General features: G+C 36.0%; 1 protein-coding gene across 3 annotated transcripts in view; it reads left to right on the top strand.

The window, feature by feature from the left end:
• RTKN2 (rhotekin 2) overlaps window positions 1-26,847 on the top strand; it is a 79,228-nt gene that overhangs the window by 27,272 nt on the left and 25,109 nt on the right. For all 3 annotated transcript variants that reach the window (XM_008516579.2, XM_008516580.2, XM_070563352.1), the window contains 2 exons: window positions 733-927; window positions 20,655-20,749. In XM_008516579.2, coding sequence (XP_008514801.1) covers window positions 733-927; window positions 20,655-20,749 — 290 coding nt within the window. The remainder of the gene's footprint in view (window positions 1-732; window positions 928-20,654; window positions 20,750-26,847) is intronic.

Below are 26,847 nucleotides of genomic sequence, written 5' to 3'. Positions count from 1 at the left end.
GGGCAAAGCCTATTTTAGCGTTCTCGCTAAAATTGCAGAATTTCTGCATATTGGTTTAATAAATATATATTGAGTACCTTTTATGCTAGGTTAAAAATACAAAGATTATCCAAACAGCACTTGCCCTCAAGGAGTTCCTGCCTTGAAGTATGTCTCTTTATACTGTTTTTTGTTTGTTTTCCCGTATGTAACCAAATAGTGAAATGTTATTTTAGAGTTATTATGTTCAAAGGTTGGGGGAGGGCATGGTGATGAGTGGACTCTGTGAGTAACTCTCTGAAAACTAAAGAATTCAGTCTTTTGTTTCTTTTTGTTTTTTCGTTTTTTGTTTTCAAACCTTTTTCTTTTGAAGGAATAGTCATTTCAGGAAGTCGTATGTATAATGTCAATACCTTGAGAATAGCTATATTAAAGGAATGACAAAGAGAAATAGTTTTGGCAACAAAATGACCAGGGCATTTTATTCTTTTCTTTAAGTAATATGCCTGTATATATTAGTTAAATTGAGTTAAGACTGTCCTACTTTAGAAGCTAGTAGCTCTGGAAATTGCAGTGACTTTCTCAGGTCATTTAGATAATAAATAAACACAGGGAGATTCTGTCTCATTAACATATATTAACATAAACCTGTTTTAAATGCTGATTTTGAATGTTCTGAAAACATCAAAGGATGTTGTAACTTTTTTTTCTTCTGAGTTAAATTTCTAACATTATCAATGCTCCTTTTTTCAGTAATGAAGCAGGGCCTGACTTTCAGATAAAGGTGGAGGTATATAGTTGCTGTACAGAAGAATCTTCTATAACCAACACACCAAAAAAACTAGCTAAAAAACTGAAGACATCTATAAGTAAAGCTACGGGGAAGAAAATAAATTCAGTGCTTCAAGAAGATCATGAAACATGCTTGTCCTTCAGTTCTGCTATTTTGTAAGTTTTCTAATACAATATTTATAGTGACATAGTATAATTATGTATTTATGACATTTTTAAGTATTCTATGTAGAGTATATGTTTACATTTTAAATGGAAAGAACATCCTGAAGCAGAAACAAAATTTGGTTGTTTTGACATTTACCCAACTGAGTATCCTTAATACCTTCTTTTGAAAGTAGGAAATTGGGTGACAGTGTTTTTAGTGATTTGGAATTCCACTATCTACCAGAAAGATGAAATGTTTTTCTTGGAAAGGGACTATCTATATGTCAAAGTGTTTGCTACCGATCACTCTACTAATTGGATTTCTAATATGTGTGCCATGCTTTATTCTGATAGATTTTTAAAAATATTTTATCTCCTTTATAATAAATCCACGTTACCATGATCACACCTAACAAAATAAAAAATAAGTCCTTAATATCATCGATATCTAGTCTATATTCAGATTGCCCCAGTTCTGAAAAAGTCCTCTTGTGATTTCTTTGGGCAAATCAGGATCCAAACAAGGGCTACAGTCTTGCATTTAAGTGAGTCTTTAAGTTTCTTTTAATCTTTAATGGTTTCCCATTTACTTTTTTTGTTGCCATTATTTATTGAGGATAGCAGATCTTGTAGAATTTCCAATATTTTGAATTTAGCTGATTGCATATTTATGGTCTTTTTAAACATCTTTTTCTATCCCCTGTATTTCCTATGGCTGGTAGTTAGATCTAGAGGACCAATTGGATTCAGGTTCTCTTTTAGGGCAATAATGCTTCATATTGGTTATATGTACTTCCTACTATCTCCCATTAGGAGGCCTTGTCCCACTTTTAGTCATATTAAAATTGGTCAGTGGGTTCAGGTGTTGCCAGCTTGATCCATCCATTATAAAGTTCCCTATCAGTCTTTTATCTAATGGTTTTAGCAGCCATTACTGATCATTCATTATTCCATTAGGGTTTATAATTCGGTGACCTTTCTAAATTTGTTCTGCATTTTTTTTTAAACCTGAGATTCTCTCAAAGAAGAACTTCCTTTCATGAACTCTCTGTTATAAATGCAAAAAATTGATGGAGGAAAAAATACTTGATTCTTTTATTTGCCCAATTTTAGAATAATAAGTTGATATCCTAGCAACCATGGAGGTGATCAATATTTTGTTTTATTTGAATTCTTGAATTTTTATATATTTGTGTTTTAGTCTATTATAGTTATTATTCTCTTTGAAGCCAAATGTCCCATTTTTGATCAGTGGGAAGCCTTAACCTGATTCCTGCATCCTTTTGACACAATCTAATCTCTGGTAGCTTCTTTGCTTTCTGACACAAGATGTTCCACAGTCATTTTGTATTTTTCTGCTCACCATTTCTTCAAAGAACCCTGGTTTCTTTCAGATACTTTCTTTAAACATTGTGTTTGTTTCTTTACAAATAGTTTTATGTTTATGTTTCTTGGGAAAACTGTTCATGAGGCTACATTCCTAGTATTTCTTTGCATGTCTTAGTAGAGTTGGCTCTTTAGCATGTCAGTAATTTTACTATAATTACAAAAAGCAAAATATTTTAGGTATAGATCCTGGAAATGTCAATCATCAAAATATAAATAACTCCTTTCATATCAGATATATTACGTATGAAAACTGCCTTGGAACTCTAGTATTGTGGCTTTCAGTCTATTTTCATTGAGACTCACACTAAGAAACACATTTGACATCATGACTGAGTACACAGCTACATAAGCAGATAGATTTCATGAAGTAATACTTAGCCCTTGCTAATTACAATATATAGGCGTACGTCAGAGATGTTGTGGGTTTAGTTCCAGACTACTGCAATAAAACAAGTCACATACAAGTTTTGGTTTCCCAGTGCATATAAAAGTTATGTTTACACTATACTGTAGTCTATTAAGTGTGCAGTGGCATTATGTCTAAAAAAACAATGTACATACCTCACTTATAAAATACTTTATTGCTGAGCCAGCCCTGATGGCCTAGTGGTTAAAGTTCCGCACACTCTGTCTTGGCGGCCCAGGTTTGGTTCCCAGGTACAGAGCCACACCATTCATCTGTCAGTAGCCATGCTGTGGCAGCGGCTCACATAGAAGAACCAGAAGAACTTAAAACTATACACAGCTATGTACTGGGGCTTTGGAGGGGGAAAAGGAAGGAAAAAAGGAAGAAGATTAGCAATAGATGTTAGCTTAGGGCAAATCTTCCCCTGCAAAAATAAACAAAAAAAACTTTATTGCCAAAAAATGATAATCATCAGAGCCTTCAGTGAGTCATAAATTTTTTGCTGGTGGAGGGTCTTGCCTCAATGTTGATGGCTGCTGACTGATCAAGGTGGTGGTTACTGAAGGTTGGGGTGGTTGTGACAATTTCATTAAATGAGACGGCGATGAAGTTTGCTGCATCAATTGACTGTCCCTTTCATGAACGATTTCTCTGTAGCATGTGATGCTGTTTGACAGCATTTTACCCACAGTAAACTTCTTTCAAAATTGGAGTCAGTCCTCTCAAAACCTGCCACTGCTTTACCAACTATGTTTATGTAATATTCTAGATCCTTTGTTGTCATTTCAACAATCTTCACAGCATCTTCACCAGGAGTAGATTCCATCTCAAGAAACACTTTCTTTACTCATCCATAAGAAGCAACTCCTCGTCCATTAAAGTTTTATCATAAGATTGCAGAATTCAGTGACATCTTCAGGCTCTACTTCTAATTCTAGTTCTCTTGCTATTTCTACCACGTTTGCAATTACTTCCTCCACTGAAGTCTTGAACTCCTCAACGTCATCCATAAAGGCTGGAATCGACTTCTTCCAAACTCCTGTTAATGTTGATATTTTGACCTCTTCCCTTGAATCGTGAATGTTCTTAATGGCATCTAGAATGGTGAATCTTTTTCAGGTTTTAATTTACTTTGACTAGATCCATCAGAGGAATCACTACCTTTGTCAGCTATAGCCTTACAAAATGTATTTCTTCAATAATAAGACTTGAAAGTTGAAATTACTTCTTGATCCATGGGCTGCAGAATGGATGTTGTGTTAGGTTTGAAAACAATGTTAATCTCGTTGTACATCTCCATCAGAACTCTTGGGTGACCAGGTGCATTGTCAATGAGCAGTAATGTTTTGAAAGAAATCTTTTTTCTGAGCAGTAGGTCTCAACAGTGGGCTTAAAATGTTCAGTAAGCCATGTTGTAAACAGATGTGCTGTCATCCAGGCTTTGTTGTTGCATTTATAGAGCACAGGCACTGTAGATTTAGTATAGTTCTTAAGGGCCCCTGAATTTTCAGAATAGTAAATGAGCATTGGCTTCAACTTAAAGTCACCAGCTGCTTTAGCCTCTAGCAAGAGAGTCAGCCTGTCCTTTGAAGTTTGAAGCCAGGCACTGACTTCTCCTCTCTAGCTATGAAAGTCCTAGATGGCATCTTCTTCCAATTCTTCCAATAGACGGCTGTTTCATCTACATTGAAAATCTGTTGTTCAGTGTAACCCCTTCATGAATTCTCTTAGCTAGTTCTTCTGGATAACTTGCTGCAGCTTCTCCATCAGCACTTGCTGCTTTACTCTGCACTTTGATGTTATGGAGACAGCTTCTTTCCTTAAACCTCATGAACCAACCTCTGCTTACTTCAAACTTTTCTTCTACAGCTTCCTCACCTCTCTCAGCCTTCGTAGAATTGAAGATTGGGGCCTTGCTCTGGATTAGGTTTTGGCTTAAGGGAATGCTGTGCCTGGTTTGATCTTCTATCCAGACCACTAAAATTTTCTCCATATCAGCAATAAGGCTGTTTCTCTTATCATTTGTGTGTTCTGTGGAGCAGCACTTTTAATTTCCTTTAAGAACTTTTCCTTTGTATTCACACCTTGGCTGACTGTTTCGTGCAAGAGGCCTAGCTTTCAGCCTGTCTTGGCTTTTGACATGCCTTCCTCACTGAGCTTAATCATTTCTAGCTTTTGATTTAAAGTGAGAGATGTGTGACTCTGCCTTTCATTTGAACGCTCAGAGGCCATTGTAGGGTTATTAATGGGCCTCATTTCAATATTTTTTGTCTCAGGGAATAGAGAGGCCCGAGGAGAGGGAGAGAGACAGGAAAACAGCTGGTCAGTGGAGCAGTCAGAACACACACAACATTTATTGATTAAGTTTGCCATCTTATATGGGTACAGTTTGTGGCGCCCCAAAACAAATTACAATACTAACATTTAAGATCACTACTACAGGTCACCATAGCAAGTATAATAATAGTGAAAACGTTTGAAGTATTGTGAGAATTACAAAATGTGACACAGAGACCCAAAGTGAGCAAATGCTGTTGGAAAAATGGTGCCAATAGACTTGCTTGATGCAGGGTTGCCACAAACCTTCAATTTGTAAAAAATGCAATATCTGTGAAGTGCAATAAGCAAAGCACAAAAAAATGAGGTATGCTTGTAGGTATCAGACTTTCTTTTAATTCTAATTCTTTTTAATTTTTTGAAAATGCTGTTTATGAATCATTAAATTGATTTCATGATTCATGAATGGATATCATCCATTGAAAAACAGTCATAGAAGACGTAAGTTTCTCCTAATATAAATGTCATTAAAAAAGAGGAAGGGGACCCTTTAATTTTCTTCCTTTAGAATTAAGGCCATCTTAAACCTCTTCTAGATTAAGATTATGGCTTAAAGGTACTTTAATTAAATTAAAGATACTTTAACTCAACCATAAGGTAGTGGAACTATTTCTTTTTGATGATTAAATGAACAATTTTATTTCAAGGTTGAAACATAGACTTTAGAGCTGAAAGAGACCTTTGAGATAAATCCCCAAGTCCCGTAGTTCTAAAACATTTTTAAGCAGAAAAATTTCCATATTTAAAAAATGACAGGACTGGTAGTGTCCTGGACAAATTGCATTATTCCCTGGACCTCACTTTTATCATATGAAGGTAAGGATGCTTACACACAATCATTTCTTTTTAGAAGGCTCCTTAGAGATAATTCTAGGGTTTCATACACCTTTAAAGCATATGAAAACAATGAGTGGGGCTCTCAAACAGATTAAAACTTCATTGTTTGGCAGCAAATACTTAAATTTTTATCCTGTCATTTATTATTTGTCTGACCCAGGGCAGCTTAATTTAAATCTCTGGGTTTTTGTTTTTCCTTCTGTAAAATGGGAATAACAATAATGTGATAATCTATAACCCCATAGCATCATTATGAGATTCAAAAAGATAATTCATGAACTTGGTGTATAATAAGCATTTAGTAAATGTAGCACTATTTTTACTGTTCTAGGACCAGTGCTTTTTCTGAACTTTTTTCCCAAACTCCTGCTGAAGCATTGCAGTTTAGAAACTTGACATGGGATTATAAAATGTAGACAGATATTTTTAAATTTAAAACCATTGTTTATAATTTCATAGAAGATAATCTAAGTGATGTTAGAACTTGTATGTAACCTGCATTCCTCTTCAAAGCCTAGAGGAATTTTTAAGAATAACATTATTGGTATTAAGTTTTTTTTAATAGGGACTGACATTTGTCTTGAAGTGTTTGTTTTCTTATTCACATTTGTCATTCTACTTGGTTTATACCTGAATCCAAGCACTAATTTTCTTTATGAACATTTACCATGAAATTTGCCTGCCGTTTTGCTTATTTATACTATTAAAGTTGGCTAAAAGAGTAAAACCTTTTACAACGTTTCACCAAATCCTGTTCTCCTAGTACTAGCACTCTGATGAGCATCTGGTGTGAGTCCTGAGTTAAACTCATAGCCCAGGACCACTCTTACCTGATAACTTCATTAACTGACCACTTCAGCATCGTGATAGGAGTTTGAGAACAGCGTTAGAAATCGGAAAGCATAAGGGGATCAGTTTTGTTTCTTCAATTGTGATCTAGTTCAATGAGAAGATTCCTAATGCAGCTTTTAATTTTTAACCAAAATAGCATAAATCATCAAATTTGGGCAATATATATCTTCTCTAGTAATATGGCATGTGACCAAATATAGCTGTTGTTTCTGACAAAAGAGTACATTTTTTCAGACTTCCATTTAAAGTAGTCATTTATTTTTTCATAACATTTTTGGACACCCCTCCCCCCCAAAATGTTATAACAATTGGCCTATTTGATTAAAAAAATGTAGCTGATTAAACTTTTGGGAACTCAATATTAGGGTTGGCTAGAAGGAATGAGTGTAATGTTTTAGTAAGAAAATGTTATCCTGACAAGAATGCTTTAAAAGTGAGATCACTGTTGGTTTTGGAAGCATTGGCATTTTAATTAGTCATGGTTTAAAAATGAAGTAACTTGACATATCATCATAAAGTATTATTGGATCTGAAAGAAGACAGTGAACATTTTTGGTAATCTTTAGCATGCTCCCTGATGTGATTCATGTATTCACTGTATTTGTGGAATTTAGCTTACTGAAATTCCTTTAGCTAGATTTTCCCAGTGCCTCTGATAGCTGAATTAACTATTTTATGCTTCTCGAGAACTATTTAGTACATTATTCTTCATTGTATAAATATGCATCATTGTGAAAACTGGTAAAATTGAGAATGATTATTTACTCGACAGAAAGGTGTATTAACTTTTTTAAAAAAAGCCACTATAGCACATTTAAAATTAGATTGGAGTTAACAAAGCAAGTGTCCTAACACTTGTCCAGAATAAATGGATCGTTTATGTTTTGAGGAACAGTGGTGTTAACGGTTTGGTAGTGTGAAAGATGATGCAGTGTTCGAACATAACTAACGAATTACTCAGCTATTGAGTATAATTTATTCATTCATTTAATCATCTTAGAAGTGATTATTCAGCAGTAATATCATGTGATACATTGGACTCAAAGGTTTACAGGTCATGTTTCTTGCACTCAAAATTCTTGGAGTAGTAAAATATGGTCATTATGTATCTGTTTTAGCATAAAAACTACCTTAATTTTAAACTATTTTTTAATGAAGTATAAAGGTAATTAGTATAGTATAGTGGGGTTCTCTGTCCAGTAGACCACTTGCTAGCCATGGGCAAGTCAATTACGTGCTCTGAACTTTGGTTTCTTCATCTGATTATGTAGAGCAAAATATCTGCCCTGTCTACCTCCAGTAGTTATTATTTGTGAACCTTTAAAAAGATATTGCTTGTCAAACTGCCTTAAATTACACATAGGTAGATGTAGTAACGTTATAATGCTTTGTGTGTCTCTGTTTTTTAGAGGAGGTTTTCATCCTGGCATGACTTTACCACATTTATCGTTTCATTAAAAAGTAATATAAACTTGAAAAATAGAATTTAGAAGAGAAAAAAAGTTATTCAAAGTTCAACCACCCTAAGTCAAATACTCTTTATTAATTTTGAACTGATATTTTTCTCCCCCCCCCCTTTTTTTTTTTGGTGAAGCAGATTGGCCCTCCACTAAATCTGTTGCCAGTTATCCTCTTTTTGCTTGAGGAAGATTGTTGCTGAGCTAACATCTGTGCCAGTCTTCCTCTGTTTTGTATGTGGGACACTGCCACAGCATGGCTTAATGAGCAGTGTGTAGGTCCACACCTGGGATCTAAATTTGCGAACCCTGGATTGCCAAAGTGGAACACGCAAACTTAACCACCATGCCACCAGGCTGGTCCCTCTTCCAGGTTTTTAAATACCTAGCTTTGGGAGATATTTAGATATTCATAATTATGCTATACATTCAACATTTTTCTGAAGTTATTACAGAGTCTTCACATAAATATTTGAATGACCACATTGTTTATCAATTGGCCCTATTATATCATAGTTTATTTAATCATTCTTAGAGAAGGTTGTCACTAACTTTTTTTTGTATTGCTATTTTCATATGTGTCATTCATTGGAAATAGAGGCAAATGTCTTACATCTTTACCTTCAAGTAGTTGAGGAAAAGCTGTCTTAGTCACAATTATTTCTTAAGGCCTGAGAAAAAAATTTAAACATAGACCTTGGTCATCACATAATTTTAGCCTATTCTACCCCATAAGTTGCTTTCTGAACATGCCGCCTCTCCACTGCACTCAGTGCAAAGGCACAGCCTATAACATAGCTGCCTCCTGTGCACACTAATAGCAGCATTTTATATTCCACTGTGTATCGAAATGATGCTTTTCCTGAAGTGAAGAATACTCAAATGTTTTTAGTGGTCAGTGAGAATAAATTACAGTGTCACTTCTAAAAATAAAACCAAAAATTTCTTCATTCCCTTGCTGTCCCTCTCCCTGCCTCCCATCATTTCAGATATTTTTCTTGATGGACTTGAAATACATGTGACTATTCATCTAATACCTTGACCTCTCAGTTTCATATAACCTCCTTGCCTCCAGCGATCTTGTCCTCTCACCTGTTTCAGCCGTCCCCCTGTTGATTATACCCTGGATCTTGTCATTACTAATAATTGCAAAGCTAAAATTTTTGTAGTAGGTATCCCAGTCTACCCACCACCTCCTGCATTTCCAGCTTGCTCCCGTCCCTGCTTTGATGCCACGTTAGCTCAGACTCCATGATTTACCATTTTATTATTTCCTAGCATTTCTCTCCTTTTGTCATACTTACCTTGGAAAAACTCCAACTTCGGTTAAATCCTACTTTTAGCTCTTCTGCACCTGCACTCATGAGGAATAGATGAGGAAGCTGGAGAAAAAAAGTCATAGTGACTGCTCTCACTTTACACACGTGATCACCACCCTTAAGTGATTTTCAATATGACTGAGCAAAAATCCTACTGAGTTTCCATAGCCTTCCACTTCACATCGCTTCAGAGTATTTCACATCATGTTACTTTCTCTTCTGAAACCGCATACCCTCTCTTCTCCACTCCTTATTCAAAGCTGATGACTTTGTGGTCATGTATCATTGACACTACTGACGCAATCAGAAGAGAGCTTGCATATCCTCCGTCTACCAAATCTACCAGCCTAGCTGTGTCTGTATCTTTATCTGCTGCTTTCCTTCCTTGTGAACTGCCTTTGCCTCATCTAAGGCCACCTACTTGTGCACTAGGTCCAAGTAGACTCCTGCTGTACATGTCCCCTCCTCTGCTACACCATCAGTTTCTTCCACTGTCATTTCCACAAACATATAAACATGCTGAAATTCCTCTCATTTCTACTGCCTCCTTTCACAGCTATCCTTTACAGAACAGTTTTTTATACTCCCTATCTTCACTCCCTCTCCTCACATTCTCACTTGGACCATTTCAATCAGCTTTCATCATGTTACCTCCATCCCACCCTACAGAAAGTGCTCTTGTCGAGGTCAACAGGGATCTACGTGTTGTCAAAGCCTATGGTCGGTTATCAGAATTCCTCCTCCTGGACCTTTCAACATTATTTAAAACAATTTATCACTCTTCTCGGAACACTTCTTTTTTTTTTAATTTTTAAAAAAATTTTTATTGAGGTTATGATAGTTTACTACCTTGTGAAATTTCAGTTGTGCATTATTGTTTGTCAGTCATGTTGTAGGTGCACCACTTCACCCTTTGTGCCCACCCCCCAAACCTCCTTTCCCCTGGTAGCCACTAATCTGTTCTCCTCATCTACATGTTTAACTTCCACATATGAGTGGAGTCATACAGAGATTGCCTTTCTACATCTGGCTTATTTCACTTAACATAATACCCTCAAGGTCCATCCATGTTGTTGTGAATGGGATGATTTTATCCTTTTTTAAGGCTGAGTAGTATTCCATTGTATCTATATATATCATATTTTCTTTATCTAATTATCAGTTGATGGGCACTTAGGTTGCTTCCACATCTTAGCTGGTGTAAATAATGCTGCAATGAACATAGGGCTGCATGGGACTTTTGGAATTGCTGATTTCAAGTTCTTTGGATAGATACCCAGTAGTGGGATGACTGGGTCATATGGTATTTCTATTTTTAGTTTTTTGAGAAACCTCCATGCTCTTTTCCATAGTAGCTGCACCAGTTTGCATTCCCACCAGCAGTGTGTGAGGGTTCCTTTTTCTCCACAACCTCTCCAACATTTGTTACTTTTTGTTTTGGTTATTTTTGCCATGCTAGTGGGTGTAAGGTGATATCTTAGTGTAGTTTTGATTTGTGTTTCCCTGATGATCAGTGATGATGAACATCTTTTCATGTGCCTATTGGCCATCTGTATATCTTCTTTGGAGAAATGTCTGTTCACGTCTCCTGCCCATTTTTTGATTGGGTTGTTTGATTTTTTGTTGTTGAGTTGTGTGAGTTTTTATATATTATGGAGATTAACCCTTTGTCAGATATATAACTTGCAAATATTTTTTCCAATTGGTGGGTTATTTTTTTGTTTTGATCCTGTTTTCCCTTGCCTTGTAGAAGCTCTTCAGTCTGATGAAGTCCCATTTGTTTATTCTTTCTATTGTTTCCCTTGTCTGAGAAGACATAGTGTCCGAAAAGATCTTTTTAATACTGATGTCAAAAAGTGTACTGCCCATATTTTCTTCTAGAATCCTTATGGTTTCAGGTTTTACCTTTAGGTCTTTGATCCATTTTGAGTTTATTTTTGTGACTGGTGAAAAAGAGTGGTCAATTTTCATTCTTATACATGTGGCTGTCCAGTTTTCCCAGCACCATTTGTTGAAGAGACTTTCTTTTCTCCATTGTATGCCCTCAGCTCCTTTGTTGAAGATTAGCTGTCCATAGATGTGTGGTTTTATTTCTGGGCTTTCAATTCTGTTCCATTGATCTGTGCACCTGTTTTTGTACCAGTACCATGCTGTTTTGATTACTGTAGCTTTGTAGTATGTTTTGAAGTCAGGGATTGTGATGCCTCCAGCTTTGTTCTTTTTTCTCAGGATTGCTTTAGCAATTTGGGGTCTTTTGTTGCCACATATGAATTTTAGGATTCTTTGTTCTAATTCTGTAAAGAATGTCATTGGGATTCTGATTGTGATGGCATTGAATCTGTAGATTGCTGTAGGTAGAGTGGACATTTTAACTATGTTTGTTCTTCCAATCCATGCACATGGAATGTCTTTCCATCTCTTTATGTCGTCATCCATTTCTTTCAGAAAAGCCTTGTAATTTTCATTGTATAAGTCTTTCACTTCTTTAGTTAAATTCACCCCGAGGTATTTTACTCTTTTGTTGTGATTGTGAATGATATTGTGTTTTTGAGTTCTTTTTCTGTTAGTTTGTTATTATAGTATAGAAATCCTACTGATTTATGTAAGTTGATTTTATACCTTGCAAATTTGCTGTAGTTGTTGATTATTTCTAATAGTTTTCCAATGGATTCTTTGGGGTTTTCTGTATATAAGATCATGTTGGCTGCAAACAGTGAGAGTTTCACTTCTTCACTCCCTATTTGGATTCCTTTTATTCCTTTCTTTTTCCTAATTGCTCTGGCCAAATCCTCCAGTACTATGTTGAATAAGAGTGGTGGTAGAGGGCATCCTTGTCTTGTTCCTGTTCTCAGGGGGATGGCACTAAGTTTTTGCCCATTGAGTATGATGTTGGCTGTGGGTTTTTCACATATAGCCTTTGTTATGTTGAGGTAATTTCCTTCTATCCCCATTTTGTTCAGAGTTTTTATCATAAATGGCTGTTGGATCTTGTCAAATGCTTTCTGTGCATCTATTGAGATGATCATGTGGTTTTTATTCCTCAATTTGTTGATGTGGTGTATCACATTGATTGATTTGCTGATGTTGAACCATCTCTGTGTCCCTGGTATGAATCCCACTTGATTGTAATGTATGATCCTTTTGATGTATTGCTGAATTTGGGTTGCCAAAATTTTGTTTAGAATTTTTGCATCTATGTTCATCAGTAATATTGGCCTGTAGTTCTCCTTTATTGTGTTATCCTTGTCAGGCTTTGGTATCAGAGTGATGTTGGCGTCATAGAATGTGTTAGGAAGTGTTCCATCCTCCCTAATTTTTGGAATAGCTTGAAAAGTGTAGGTATTTAATCTTTTCTGAAAGTTTGGTAGAATTGGAAAGCCATCTGGGTCCTGGGGTTTTCTTCTTTGGGATGCTTTTGATTGCTGTTTCAAGCTGTTTCCTTGTGATTGGTCTGTTCAGATTGTCTGTTTCTTCTTGTCTCAGCTTTGGGAGGTTGTAAGAGTCTAAGAATGGATCCATTTCCTCTAGATTACCCATTTTGTTGGCATATAGTTTTTCTTAGTATTCTCTTATAATCCGCTGTATTTCTGTGGAGTCTGTTGTTATTTCTGCTCTTTCATTTCTGAGTTTGTTTATTTGAGCTTTCTCTGTTTTTTTCTTTGTAAGTCTGGCTAGGGGTTTGTCAGTTTTATTTATCTTCTCAAATAACCAGCTCTTTGTTTCATTGATCCTTTCTACTGCCTTTTTTGTTTCTATAGCGTTTATTTCTGCTCTGATTTTTATTATTTCTCTCCTTCTGCTGACTTTGGGCTTTGTTTGTTCTTCTTTCTCTAATTCAGTTAGGTGTAGTTTAAGATTGCTTATTTGGGATTTTTCTTGTTTGTTAAGGTGTGTGTGTATTGCTATGAATTTCCCTCTTAATACAGCTTCTGCTGTATCCCATATAAGTTGTTATGGCATGTTATCATTTTCATTTGTCTCCAGATATTTTTTGATTTCTTCTTTAATTTCTTCAATGATCCATTGCTTGTTCAATAGCATATTATTTAGTGTCCACATCTTTGTCGCTTTCTCAGCTTTTTCCTTGTAATTAATTTCTAGCTTTATAGCATTATGACCAGAGAAGATGCTTGTTGTTATTTCAATTCTTTTAAATTTATAGAGACTGTACTTGTTTCCCAACATGTGGTCTATCCTTGAGAATGTTCCATGCGCACTTGAGAAGAATGTGTATTCTGCTGTTTTTGGATGGAGTGTTCTATATCTGTCTATTAAGTCCAACTATTTTAGCTTTTCATTTAATTCCACTGTTTCCTTGTTGATTTTCTGTCTGGATGATCTGTCCAATGATGTGAGTGGGGTGTTGAGGTCCTCTATTGTTTTTGTGTTATTTTTGATATCTTCTTTTAGGTTTGTTAATAGTTGCTTTATGAACTTTGGTGTTCCTGTGTTGGATGCATAATATTTATAAACATTATTTCTTCTTCTCCTTTGATCATTATATATTGCCCCTCTTTGTCTCTCTTTGCCTGCCTTATCTTGAAATCTGCTTTGTCTGATATAAGTATTGTGACACCTGCTTTCTTTTATTTGCCATTAGCTTGGAGTATCATCTTCCACCCCTTCACTCTGAGCCTGTATTTGTCATTGGAGCTGGGATGTGTTTCCTGGAGGCAGCAGATTGTTGGATCTTGTTCTTTAATCCATCTTGCCACTCTGTGTCTTTTTATTGGAGAGTTCAGTCCGTTTACATTGAGGGTGATTATTGATGTATGAGGGCTTAATGCTGTCATTCTGTCACTCATTTTCCGGTTTTCCTACATTTCCTTTGTTTCTCGTTCTGTGTGTTTTCATCTACCCATTGACTTCTGCAGTTTCTTATGCTGTGTTTGTTAATTTTTTCCTTATTTATTTTTTGTGTCTCTGTTCTGCTTTTTAGTTTAGTGGCTACCCTGAAGTTTATATTCAGAATCTCGTGCATAACATAGTCCATTTTCTGATGGCCTCTTCTTGCCTTAGTCTAAACTGATTCAGTCCCTTTCCTCCTCCCCTCCTAAGTTATTATTCTCATATCTTATTGCAACTTGTGTTGTGAGTTTGTGGTTAAAGTGACAAGATTGTCTTTGTTTTTGGTGTTTTCCTTCCCTTTATCCTAATGCTATAGTTGAATATTTGCTATTTTATTCTGATTCTATCTATTTGTCCCCTTACTCTGTGTTTTGTGACCCATTTCTCCCTTTTTTTTTCAGGTGTGAGGGCCTTCTTGGGAATTTCTTGTTGGGGGGGGGGGTCTCATGGCTGCGAAGTCCCTTAGCTTTGGTTTGTCTGGGAAAGATTTAATTTCTCCCTCATATCTGATGTATATTTTCACTAGATAGAGTATTCTTGGCTGAAGATTTTTATCTTTTAAAGTTTTGAATGTGTCATTCCATTCTCTCCTAGCTTGTAAGGTTTCTCAGAGAAATATACTAAAAGTCTGATGGGGGTTCCTTTATAGATTATTTTCTTCTGTCTTGCTGCCCTGAGTATTCTTTCTTTGTGATTCATTTTTGCCAGTTTTACTACTATATGTCTTGCAGTAGGTCTTTTTACATTGACAAATCTAGGAGATCTGAAAGCTTCCTCCGTACACATTTCCTTCTCATTCCCTAGATTTGGGAAGTTCTCTGCTGTTATTTCTTTCAGCACGCTTTCTGCTCCGTTCTTCTTCTCTTCACCTTTTGGAATACCTATAATTCTTATGTTGCATTTCCTCATTGAGTTGGATATTTCTCAGAGACTTTCTTCATTTCATTTTAGTCTCAGTTCTCTCTCCTCCTCTGTGTGGAGCAATTCAACATGTCTATCTTCGATTATGCTGATTTGCTCCTCTATGGTGTCCACATGTGCATTCAGAGAATCCATATTTTGTCTTATCTCTTCCATTGTGTCTTTTATCTCTAGTATTTCTGATTGATTTTTCTTTATAGTTTCAACCTCTTTTGCAAAGTAGCTCCTGAACTTGTTGACTTGTTTCTCTATATTCTCTTTTACCTCATTGAGTTTTTTGACGACGGGTATTCTGAATTCATTGTCATTTAGTTTACTCATTTCTGAGTCCTCAGGACAGAATTCTGGGTATTTGTTTTCTCTCTGTTTTGATGAACTTCTTGATGCTGGAAGCACAGGTTTTTCCCATTGTGACGTTATTTGGTTGCTGTTACAGCCTATCCTCACTGGATGGGGGTCGAGAGCCGCATATTCTGAGCCCTCTGCCTTCAGCTGAGATGGGGTGATACAGCACAGGTGGTGGGGGGGGCGCTTTCTCTTGTGCGCAGTCCCCGGTTTCCTGATTAGCTCTTGCTATCTGGTCTCCTGGGATCTTGGCTTGATGAGGTCACCCCACATGAAAGTTTCACACTGTTAGAGGGCTTCTCTCGAGGCTGCAAGGGCGCTAGGGAGTCCTGGGTGATCCTGTGGATGCATGAGCTCTCCCCCACTCCTTCCCTCACAGAGCTTCCCACAGCAGTGATCTCAGTGTTTAGGGGAGGGAGCGAAGTTCTTTCTTACCCCATTCCAGCTCCTCCAAGGGGGGCTCCAGTCTCTCTGTCCTCCATCATTTGGCTGCCGTGACTCTCTGAGGATTCCTGTGCTATTAGGATATTTTCTGTTGGAATATGGTTGCTCCTTTTTTTTGTATGTTGGAGGGGAGACAGTCCTGGGCAAGCTTACTCTGCCATGCTTCTGACATCACCTTGAATCACTTTATTAACTTGCCTTCTAGGACACTACTTTCCTGGTCTTTCTTCTACCTTAGTGACTGCTCCCACCTGTCCTCTTGTTCATTGCTCTTCAGCTTAATCTGAAATGATAGAATGCTTGTGCCCAGTATTCAGTCCTTGGACTTCATTTAGCTTTCATTCAATTTAATCTATATACTGGTAACTCCCAAATTTTATTCTCCAATACTTGTTCCTCTCCTAACTCCAGATTCGTATACACAGCTGCCTACCCTACAACCCATCTAGATATCTAAAACAGTCTCAAACTTAACTTGTCCAAAACTAAATTCTTACTTACCATATCTGTTCTTCTCTCACTCAGCCTCATTGTGGTTAGTAACAATTCCATTTTTCTAGTTGCTCAGGCTGAAAGCCTTGGAATTGTCTTTGATTCTTTTCTTTTTTCCAAATCCCATGTCCACATTGGGTGAACTTTAAGAATAGATCAGGAATCTTACCACTTCTCACCACCCCACCAACAACCACTCTATTCCAATCCTATGTCAGCTCTTGACTGGTTACTTGCAATAGCTGTCTAGTTGGTGTCTCCATTTTCACTTTGGCCTCTGTGATCTACTCTCCACACAGCAACCAGAGAGATCATTTAAAGATACAAGTCAGGGGACTGGCCCCTGGCCTAGTGGTTTAGTTTGGCATGCTCCACTTCAGCGGCCCAGGTTCAGTTCCTGGGCACAGACCTGCACCACTTGTCAGCAGCCATGCTGTGGCGGCAACCCACATACAAAATAGAGGAAGACTGGCACAGATGTTAGCTCAGGGCAGATCTTCCTCAAGCAAAAAGAGGAAGATTGGCAACAGATGTCAGCCCAGGGCGAATCTTAGCACCAAAAAACAAAATAAAGCTAATCAGGAACCAGCCCTGATGGCCTAGTGGTTAAAGTTCAGTGCACTCTGCTTTGGCGTCCCAGGTTCATTTTCCGGTTGTGGAATCACACCACGTGTCTGTCAGTTGCCATGCTGGGCAGAGGCTCACAGTGAAGAACTGGAACAACTTACAACTAGCATATATAACCATGTCCTGGGGCTTTGGGGAGGGAAAAGAAAGAAAAAAAGAGGAAGACTGGCAACAGATGTTAGCTCAGGGCCAGCCTTCTTCGCCCCCCCCAAAAAAGGTCAAGGTAAATCAAACCATACTGTACACTTTAAACTTATATAATAATGTATGTAAATTATTTCTCGATAAAACTTCTGGGGGAAAAACCCAAGAGGTGTTCTCCAAGGGAGTCGCATTCTATGGGGTATGCCAATGTTCACTAGTGACGTGCATGCATGCATTTCATACTTGCTACACGTATACCTAGTTTTTCTTTGTAATAGAGATTTTATTAAAGATTTAATAAGAGACAAAGAATGTTTATGAAACATATCATCTGGCACAATTAATAAAAATTCCCAGCAGACTTCTCTTCTCCAAAGTTTGTCTCTTTCTGTCTGTCTCTCTCCTTTTTTAACATGCTCTTTGATATTTTGAATGTTGAAATTTTACTATTTTGTAAAATATATAATAAAGTCAAGAAAAAGTCTTGAAACAAAATAAAAGTAGCACAGAAAATACAATTATTATTGAATACAACTTCACTTTTTATCACCATGAAGTGCCAGGATATGAAATTTATCCTCAGAATTTTTAGATACTTTGCAAGAGTGCTATTTTAAACTAAGTAGTATAAAGGGAACTATAATTATAATGAAAAAAAATGGAATTAGTAATGAAGCCCTCCATTTTCCCATACTGTAAATAGAAACCTCAAATCTTTGAAGTTGGTAAACCAGAAGGAGATTCATTCTTACTCCCTGGTAAATAAATATGAATCGGATCCCTTCACTCCCCTTCCTATTAACCTCTCCAATGACTTCCCATTACACCTGGAATTAAATCCATTCTTCCAAGACTTGCAGAGTCTTAAGTGATCTACTCCCTGCCTGTATTCCCAGCCTTGTGTTGTACCATGCTTCCCACTTGCACTCTGTGCTCCAGCCTCACTGGTCTTCTTTCAGCCCTCTCTTTGACCATGCTGTTCTCTCTGCTTGGAATGTTTTCCTGTGTTCTTTGCTTGGCTTGATCTTTTTATGACTTCATATCTGTTACCTCCTTAGAGTCCCTTCCCAATTCCCCTACCTAACACAGATCCTCACTTTTCTCATCTTCTTTTATTCCTTTCGTAGAAATAGTTGCATTATAACTTACAAATGCCAATATTTGATTTACTCCTCTACTTACTCTCTTTTTCCTCCCTGCTGCAATAGGATATAATACTGAGTCTTGTTTACCATTAATGCCCATCACCTTGCATAGGACTTGGCACATATTAGGTGTTCAGTTAATATTTTTGAATGAATGGAGATCCTTTACAGAAACATTTGTGAGTTAACCCAAGTAACTTACAGGTTTTCTTGAGATAAAATAGCATAAAGAGATAAACACGCTAAGTTGATTAATAATTTATGTTGACTATAACTTGTCATCTATAACATCTAAATTTTCTTTTTCATTTTTTTATTGTGGTAGATATACATAATATTTAGGTAGGGCTAAATTACTCCTAACCCTTTTCACTCTGGAAATTTACCATTTTAACATGTGTAGTTCGATGGCATTTAAGTATATTCACAGTGTTGTGCAACCATCACCACCATCTATCTCCAGAACTTTTTTTATCTTGCAAACTGAAACTCTGTATTAAACAGTAACACCTTGTTACACCTAGCCACTGGCAACCTCTAATTCTACTTTCTATTTCTATGAATTTGACTACTCTAGGTACCTCATATAAGTGGAGTCAAAAGTATTTGTCCTTCAAAGGGTTAATCTCCATAATATATAAAGAACTCACACAACTCAACAACAAAAAATCAAACAACCTGATCAAAAAATGGGCAGGGGATATGAACAGACATTTCTCCAAAGAAGATATATGGATGGCCAATAGGCACATGAAAAGATGCTCATCATCACTGATCATCAGGGAAATGCAAATCAAAACTACACTGAGATATCACCTTATACCCATTAGAATGGCTAAAATAACCAAAACAAAAAGTAGCAAATCTTGGAGAGGTTGTGGAGAAAAAGGAACCCTCACACACTGCTGGTGGGAATGCAAACTGGTGCAGCCACTATGGAAAACAGTATGGAGATTTCTCAAAAAATTGAAAATAGAAATATCATGACCCAGCTATCCCACTACTTGGTATCCATTCAAAGAACTTCAAATCAGCAATTCTGAAAGTCCCATGCACCCCTGTGTTCATTGCAGCATTATTTACAATAGCCAAGACGTGGAAGCAACCTAACTGCCCATCAACTGATGATTGGGTAAAGAAGATATGGTGTATGTATACACAATGGAATACTACTCAGCCATAAAAAAGGATAAAATCGTCCCATTCACAACAGCATGGATGGACCTTAAGGGTATTATGTTAAGTGAAATAAGCCAGATCTAGAAAGACAGTCTCTGTATGACTCACCTCATATGTGGAAGATAAACAAACACAGACAAATAGAACAGATTAGTGGTTACCAGGGGCAAGGGGGTGGGCACAATGGGTGAAGTGGTGCACCTGTAATATGACTGACAAATAATAATGTACAACTGAAATTTCACAAGGTTGTGAACTATCATAACCTCAATGAAAAATAAAATAGAAAAAAAAATATTTGTCCTTTTGTGACTGGCTTATTTTACTTGGCATAATATCTTTAAGGTACATTCATGCTGTATCATGTGTCAGAATTTCCTTCCTTTTTAAGGCTGAATAACGTTCCATTGTATGTATCCATGTTTTGTTTATCCTTTCATCCTTGAATGGACACTTGGGCTTCTTCCACTATTTGGCTATTCTGAATAAGGCTGCTATTAACATGGGTGTACATATATCTATCTGAGTTCCTACTTTCAGTTCTTTTGGGTATATACTGAGAAGTGGAATTGCTGAATCATATGGTAATTCTATTTGTAATTTTTTGAGGAAACACCTCATACTGTTTTCTATAACGGTTAAACCATTTTACATTCCCATCAGCAATGCACAGAGATTCCAGTTTATTCACATTCTGGCCAACACTTGTTATTTTCTGGTTTTTGTTTTGTTTTTTTCAGTAATAGCCATTCTAATGAGTGTGAATTGTATTTCCTTGTGATTTTGACTGGGTTTTCCTAATGGTTAGTCATTTTGAGCATCTTTTCCTGTTTTTATTGGTCATTTGTATATCTTCTTTGGTGAAATGTCTATTCAAGACCTTTGCCCATTTTGCAATAAGGTTATTTATTTTTTCATTGTTGAACATCTAAATATTTTATGGAATAGAAAATATACTAAAATAAGTAAAACATGTCTTCTTTCTCACTATTAGTGGTGCAAAGTATAATTTGCTAGCTCACACTACCCTTACCTTGGAAAGTGCTGAGGATAGCTTCAAGACCCATAATTTGTCCATTAATGGAAATGGTAAGTACAGTCTATATTTTACTTGTTATATATGTTATGTTGATATATATATATGATGATGGTAATAATTTCTAATTTTAATATGTTACCCTGAAGTGGATATTGACTTAAATAATGTAGGCATGAGTAATTCTCTGGATTCTTTCAAATATGTCCATCCCTTTTCCCCAAAAGAGAAAACTTTGTTTTCCTTCATGCTATTTACCAGAGATTTGTTTGTGAGGCTAGCTTAGTGAGAACAGAAGGGTTTTGCATATTCTGAGTCCTTGCCTTTGGCTTGAAATTAATGACTTCACCATCCTTCTAGTTGGCAGTCAAAGACCTGTCTTATTTTTAAATTTGAAATTGAGGAAGCCAGCCCTTCTGTTGGTAGGAAACAGAGGATATAAGAAAAGGTAGGGCTAAATTAATCTTAACCCTTTTCACTCTGGAAGATATTGGTAATTGTAATTTATCCAAAAGAAATATATAGCAAAGAGAATAAGGGAGTTAAGTGATTAGGAAGGTTTGTAAAACTTGACACGAGCACACTCCATTCTCCCAGATTATTTTATCTATGATGAAAAATATACAGTGGTGTTGGTAAAGTAGTTTGGAAATATAATTTGGGTTATTCTTGTTCATATTCTGAAACAATGTATAAAATTATGTACTACCTTTGCTGTAAAGATGGGTGGCTCTGTATTGATGAGATGGATGATTTTGCAACAATATTTTTTGTTTTACACTAAAAAAATTACATTAAAAACAGAGAAAAGTTCATAAAATGTAAGTTTACAGTTTAACAAATAATTATGAGATGACCGTGTCAAGAAATGGAACATTGTCAACACTACTTCCCCTCAGTTACCCTAGGTGTAAATATGTCCCAATTTTTATGGTATTCGCTTAGTATGTTTCTTTATGGTTTTATCTCCTATGTATTCTTAAATAATATAATTTAGTTTTTCCTTGTTTGCACTTTATATAGATAGAATCACATTATGTCTTCTTAGTGACTTGCTTTCATCATTCAATATGTATGCATTTCATTGCTTTTAGTATTTCATTGTATGATTATATCACTATATATTTATTTCTTATTCAATTATTTTTAATCGATATAGGGTTCTTCAGGTTTACTGTTTCTTGAGTCAGTTTCAGTAAGTTATAGTTTTATGCATATGTATTTTTTAATCTAAACTTCGGGTTTTATAAACATTCACTTCTTCGTGACACTTTATTGAATTTCCGCAGCACCTGTAGTGATGTCCCGCCTTTCCGTTCCTCATACTGTTTTCTGTACCGTCTCTGTTTTTTATTATCAGTCTTCCAGTAGGTTTGTCCATTTCCTGTTTCAGTGGCATGTTCTGTATATGCTAATTATTTGTTAGAAATAATTGTTGTAGTCTACATATTCTATATTACTGTGAGAAGTATGATAAAATCTGCTATGATAGTGGATTTTTCTAGATCTCATAGTTATGTCTATTTTTGTTTTATATAAGTTGAGCCTTTACTATTTGATACACACAATTTTTAAATTGTGTATTTTCTTACTAATTATTAAATACTATTATTACTTCAAACTGTGCTACTTTTACATTTTAGATGTGCCTCTTCAAATAGGATTGTATATTGAATTTTAATTTTTATCCAATTTGATAATCTTTGTGTTTTTTTTATTAGAGCGTTTGGTCATTTTGCATTTAATATCAAATTGTTTATAACCCATATTATATGATATTAAATATTTGGATTTAAATCTACCATCGTATTCTGTGTTCTCTGTTTGCCTCTTCCATGGTAGTTTTTTTGTTCTTTCTTGCCTTGTTAAGCATTGATAGTTTTATCATTTTAGTTTTTCCTTGTTCTAATTAAAGTTATAATTCTTTTTCTCATCTTTTAGAAATTACCTCTAGAAATTTCATTAATCATACTTATTAAAGTCTAAAATTAAAAGATAGTTTTACCCGTTTCTCAGGCAATGCAAGGACTTTAGAACAGTGGAACTCCACTTCTCTGACCCATGTGTCACTGTTGTGTATTATAATTCTATTGGATTTTTAAATTTTACAAGATGTTTTATACATTTAGTATTTATGTAGATTTGCCTGCATTGTTTCTGTGCACTCCTTTCTGTCTGGGACTGTTTTCCTTTTGCTTGAAGTATAATCCTTGCAAGTTCTTTAGTATGTTCTGCCGGTGTCATACTTCTTGGTTCTTTGTGTTTGTCCGAAGATGACTTTATTTTGCTTCATTCTTGAGAGAGATTTATCACAAAGTATAGAACTTTGGCGGTTAATTTTTTTTTTCTTTCTGAATATTAAAGAGATAGTTCCACTATCTTCTGGCTTCTTTTACTGGCTGTTGAAAATCATTTGTCAGTTGTCACTTCTTTGAAGGGTAACTTTTTATTTTCTCTTTGTCTTTGGTTTTCTGAAGTTTCACTATGATATAGGTTTAGAATTTGATTTTATTTATCCTGCTTTTGGAACTCTTTGAATTTCTTTAAATTGTTGATGGTGTCTTTCATTAGTTCTGGACAAAATCTCACTTGACAGCCTCTGCTCCATTCTCTTCCTTTTCTCTTTCTAGCATCCCTGTTAAACCTCTGTTAGTTTTTCTCACTCTGCTTATTACCCTTTACACTGTAGTTTTCATCTTTTTGTCTGTCTTTACTTCTTTTTTGGATTTTTAAAATAAACTATCTTCCATTTCCTTTATTATCTCTACAGCTCTGATTTGCTGTTAGACCTGGATGCCAAGTTCTTCGTTTCAGTTATTGTATCTCTCAGCTCTAGAAGTTCTGCTTGACTTTTTCAAATCTCCTATGCCACTTTGTATTCCCAGCAGACACTGTTAACGTTATATTTTAGGTCTTCATTAAAAGAGTAAGTATAGCCGTTTTATAGTCTACGGCCAATAAGATATATAAAGTCTTCCTGGGTCAGTGTCTGTTGTCTTTTTCCATTGATTCTCACTCATAATGTCTCAGTTCCTTGCATGTCTGGTTATCTCATGCACTTGTCATTGTAACTGAAAGTTTACATATTGGAATAAATTGATGCTTACTATTTCTATTTGCTTCTGGCAGGAACTATCAGTTTAGGCCACTTTATCCAAAGACCATGCCTGAGTTTCTCTGGACCCCTCCCATCCCTACCTCCAGGCAATGGGCATCCTAGGCAGCGAGGTTAGTTTACTTCTGGTTCAACACTCCCCTGTTGGTGATCTCTTTTAGATGTCAGCTTAGTGTGAGGAGAATCTCCCATAAACTGCTTACATTGTTCAAGCCCTAGAATTTGTTCTCTGTTCTGCTTCCCTCATTGTGCAGGATCATTAAATCATACATTCAGATTTGCTGGGATTAACAAATGCTCTCAGAACAAAAACAGCTTCTGTGCTCACTTAACTCACTGGTTCTCATTTATCAGGTTTGTACTGGTAATTTCTTACAGTCTTGTTACCTCTTTGTTGCTCCTGGAAAAAAAATTTAAATATATTTGATTCAGCATTTTCAGTAGTTTTCAGTGGGAGGATTGGTCTGAACAATTTAGGCTTCCATCACACAAAACTTGAAGTCTGCAATACTATTAGCATTATCAATTTTATCTGAAAATCTGGCAAATGAAGTTTGTTGTCATCCCATTTGTGTCAGTTCTCTAGAATTATCAATATTACCACCATGTGTTGAGTGCCTACTATGTGTCAGGCACTGTTCTATAGAATATTATTCAGCCTTTAAAAAGAAGGAAATTCTGCAATATGTGACAACATAAATGAACCTTGAGGACATTAAGCTGATTGAAATAGCTAGTCATACAAGAAGGACAAATACTGTGTGATTTCACTTATCTGAGGTATCTAAAATAGTCAAACTCATAGAAGCAGAGAGTAAAATGGCAGTTACCAGGGTCTGGGGGAAGTGGGGGGTGGGGAGCTGCTAATCAATGGTGTGAAGTTTCAGTTATGCAAGATGAATAAGTTCTGTATCTGCTGTACAACATAGTGCCTGTTGTTAACAATACTCTACTGTACACTTAAAAATCTATTGAGGGTAGATCTCCTGTTACATGTTCTTACCACAATAACATATAAATAAATAATCACTTTTAAAGCAGTTTTTATTCTTAGTCTCTGAGCTATAGTTTTAAGGGAGCATTGCAATAAAGTGGTTAATAGTAGGCACTGTAGAGCCATCAGCCCTGGATTCATGTTCTAGCCCTACCACTGGCCAGCTTTGTGACCTTCCCAAGTTCCTCATTTTACTATCATTTACATTTTACAGTTGAGTAAAATACAGCTTAGGAGCATAACATGCTAGCAAGTGGTTAAGCCAGTTATAATCCAGGACGAATGATCCAGGACAGGCTGCACTGTTTCTGCTATGCTTCCTGGTCAGGCAGGATTCCTGTTAGAGCACCTAAAGACTCAAAATACTACTGATGAGTGGACAATGGAATTATGATGAAAGGCTCTATTCTTTGAACCAGTTCACCTGAAAAGTTATGGAAAGGAATAGCATTCACAAAGGAAGCACCAATTTAGCAGCGAGTCCTCAGCTGTCTTCCGTGTTCTATTAGACGGTGCTAGATTCCCCTTTAATAAAATGCTCACGGGCAAATAAGCTTGGGGACTGTGTGGTATACCTCTTTCTTAGAGAAACACAATACAGACTCACATATTAAAGACTGTGAAAAGACCTAAAACTGCTGACATTGGAACTTGTAGATTCCACAGAAAAAATTTTAAGAAACACTAACTATATGCCTAATTCTTTGTATATAATAGGTATATTCCTAGAAGTATGTATAAATTAAAATCTTGTAAATCAATTATATTTTGAAAAAGAAGAAAGCTTGTAATTAAAAAGAAAATTTTTTGTAAAAAAAACACCCTCTAATTTATTCTTTAATATAAATCTATGTTAATATAATGGGTTTTCCTAAATAAGGTTATGTCAGTGTCTACCAAATACTGTAAAATCAAGAGGAAATAAAAGATTTTGGAAATTTGGAACTCAACTTTATTATTCTTGCTAGTTGAAGAGAAAAGCCAAAATGCTATCTTAAGGTTTATATTTGTCATCAAGAAATTTTTATGCTTTTTATAAAACAATGAAACCACATTGTGAAGATTGACTCACACGGAAGTGAGATGTTATCTGGCTTCTTTCTTTTGCCTGTGTTTTGTTTTTGTTGTTCCTGTCGTTTTTAAACTCCATTTTGTTCCCTGTTTGAAAAGAAAATGAATTAGATAAAACCTTTAAGCAATGAAAAGTCAAACTGCTCTTTCACTTCCTGTTTCATTTCATCTTGTCCTACCACCTCCCTTGGTTAGAAAAGAAGAATTAAGTATTTTGAGTAAATGTGTTGCACAAGGACTTGAGAGACAGCAAGAGAAATGGAAAGGGTGTGGTAAAGCGGTGAGACTGCCCTGGACGTGAAGCGTGGATCATGTGCCTCGCTATCTTAGATGTCGTATACACATCGTCTTGTTTGATTTTCACAACAACCCTCTTACTTAAGTGAAGGTACTATTTTTAAAAATGAGAAATTGATAGATAGGTTAAGTGACTAGCCTAGATGCCTTATTTCTTATCAGAATTAGAGAGAAGCTGTGGTTCCACATTTGTTCCGTAGTGGCCCTGAGCTGGAAGGGAACCTAGATTAGAAGTAGCAGGTGATTGCAGGGTGTGTGGCAAGGAGTCTGGAGAGCAGGGAATTCTACGTCCAATATCCCTTTCCAAGGACTGCAATCAGGAAGGAATTATTTTTCTTGGTGTCCCGTGAAATCTGAACTTATTTTACCAGAGAAACGCACGGTTACATCTGGTATTTAGGTTCCAGATACAGTATTGATTGAACAAAGTTTATGAACTGGTCTGAAAAACTAATCATTTATGATCCTATTTCTTTAGGAAGTGCATCCTAACTTAAAAACAACCAGCTTACAGATATTTAGAACATAAGCCATTCATAAATCTGGGGTTGCTATATAAAAAAATTTGCTTTCAAACTTTAAATTCATAAATCACAAAGCTGATTTCAGATGTATTACTCAGATCCATGCTTTTATAGAATTTTTATTTCATTTCCTGCCTATTTTAGGAAAGG

The sequence above is a fragment of the Equus przewalskii genome, chromosome 1, assembly GCF_037783145.1.
Source record: "Equus przewalskii isolate Varuska chromosome 1, EquPr2, whole genome shotgun sequence".
Classification (NCBI taxonomy): domain Eukaryota; kingdom Metazoa; phylum Chordata; class Mammalia; order Perissodactyla; family Equidae; genus Equus; species Equus przewalskii.
The sequence above is the reverse complement of the archived record's forward strand: the minus strand, read 5'-3'. Positions and strand labels throughout refer to the sequence as shown.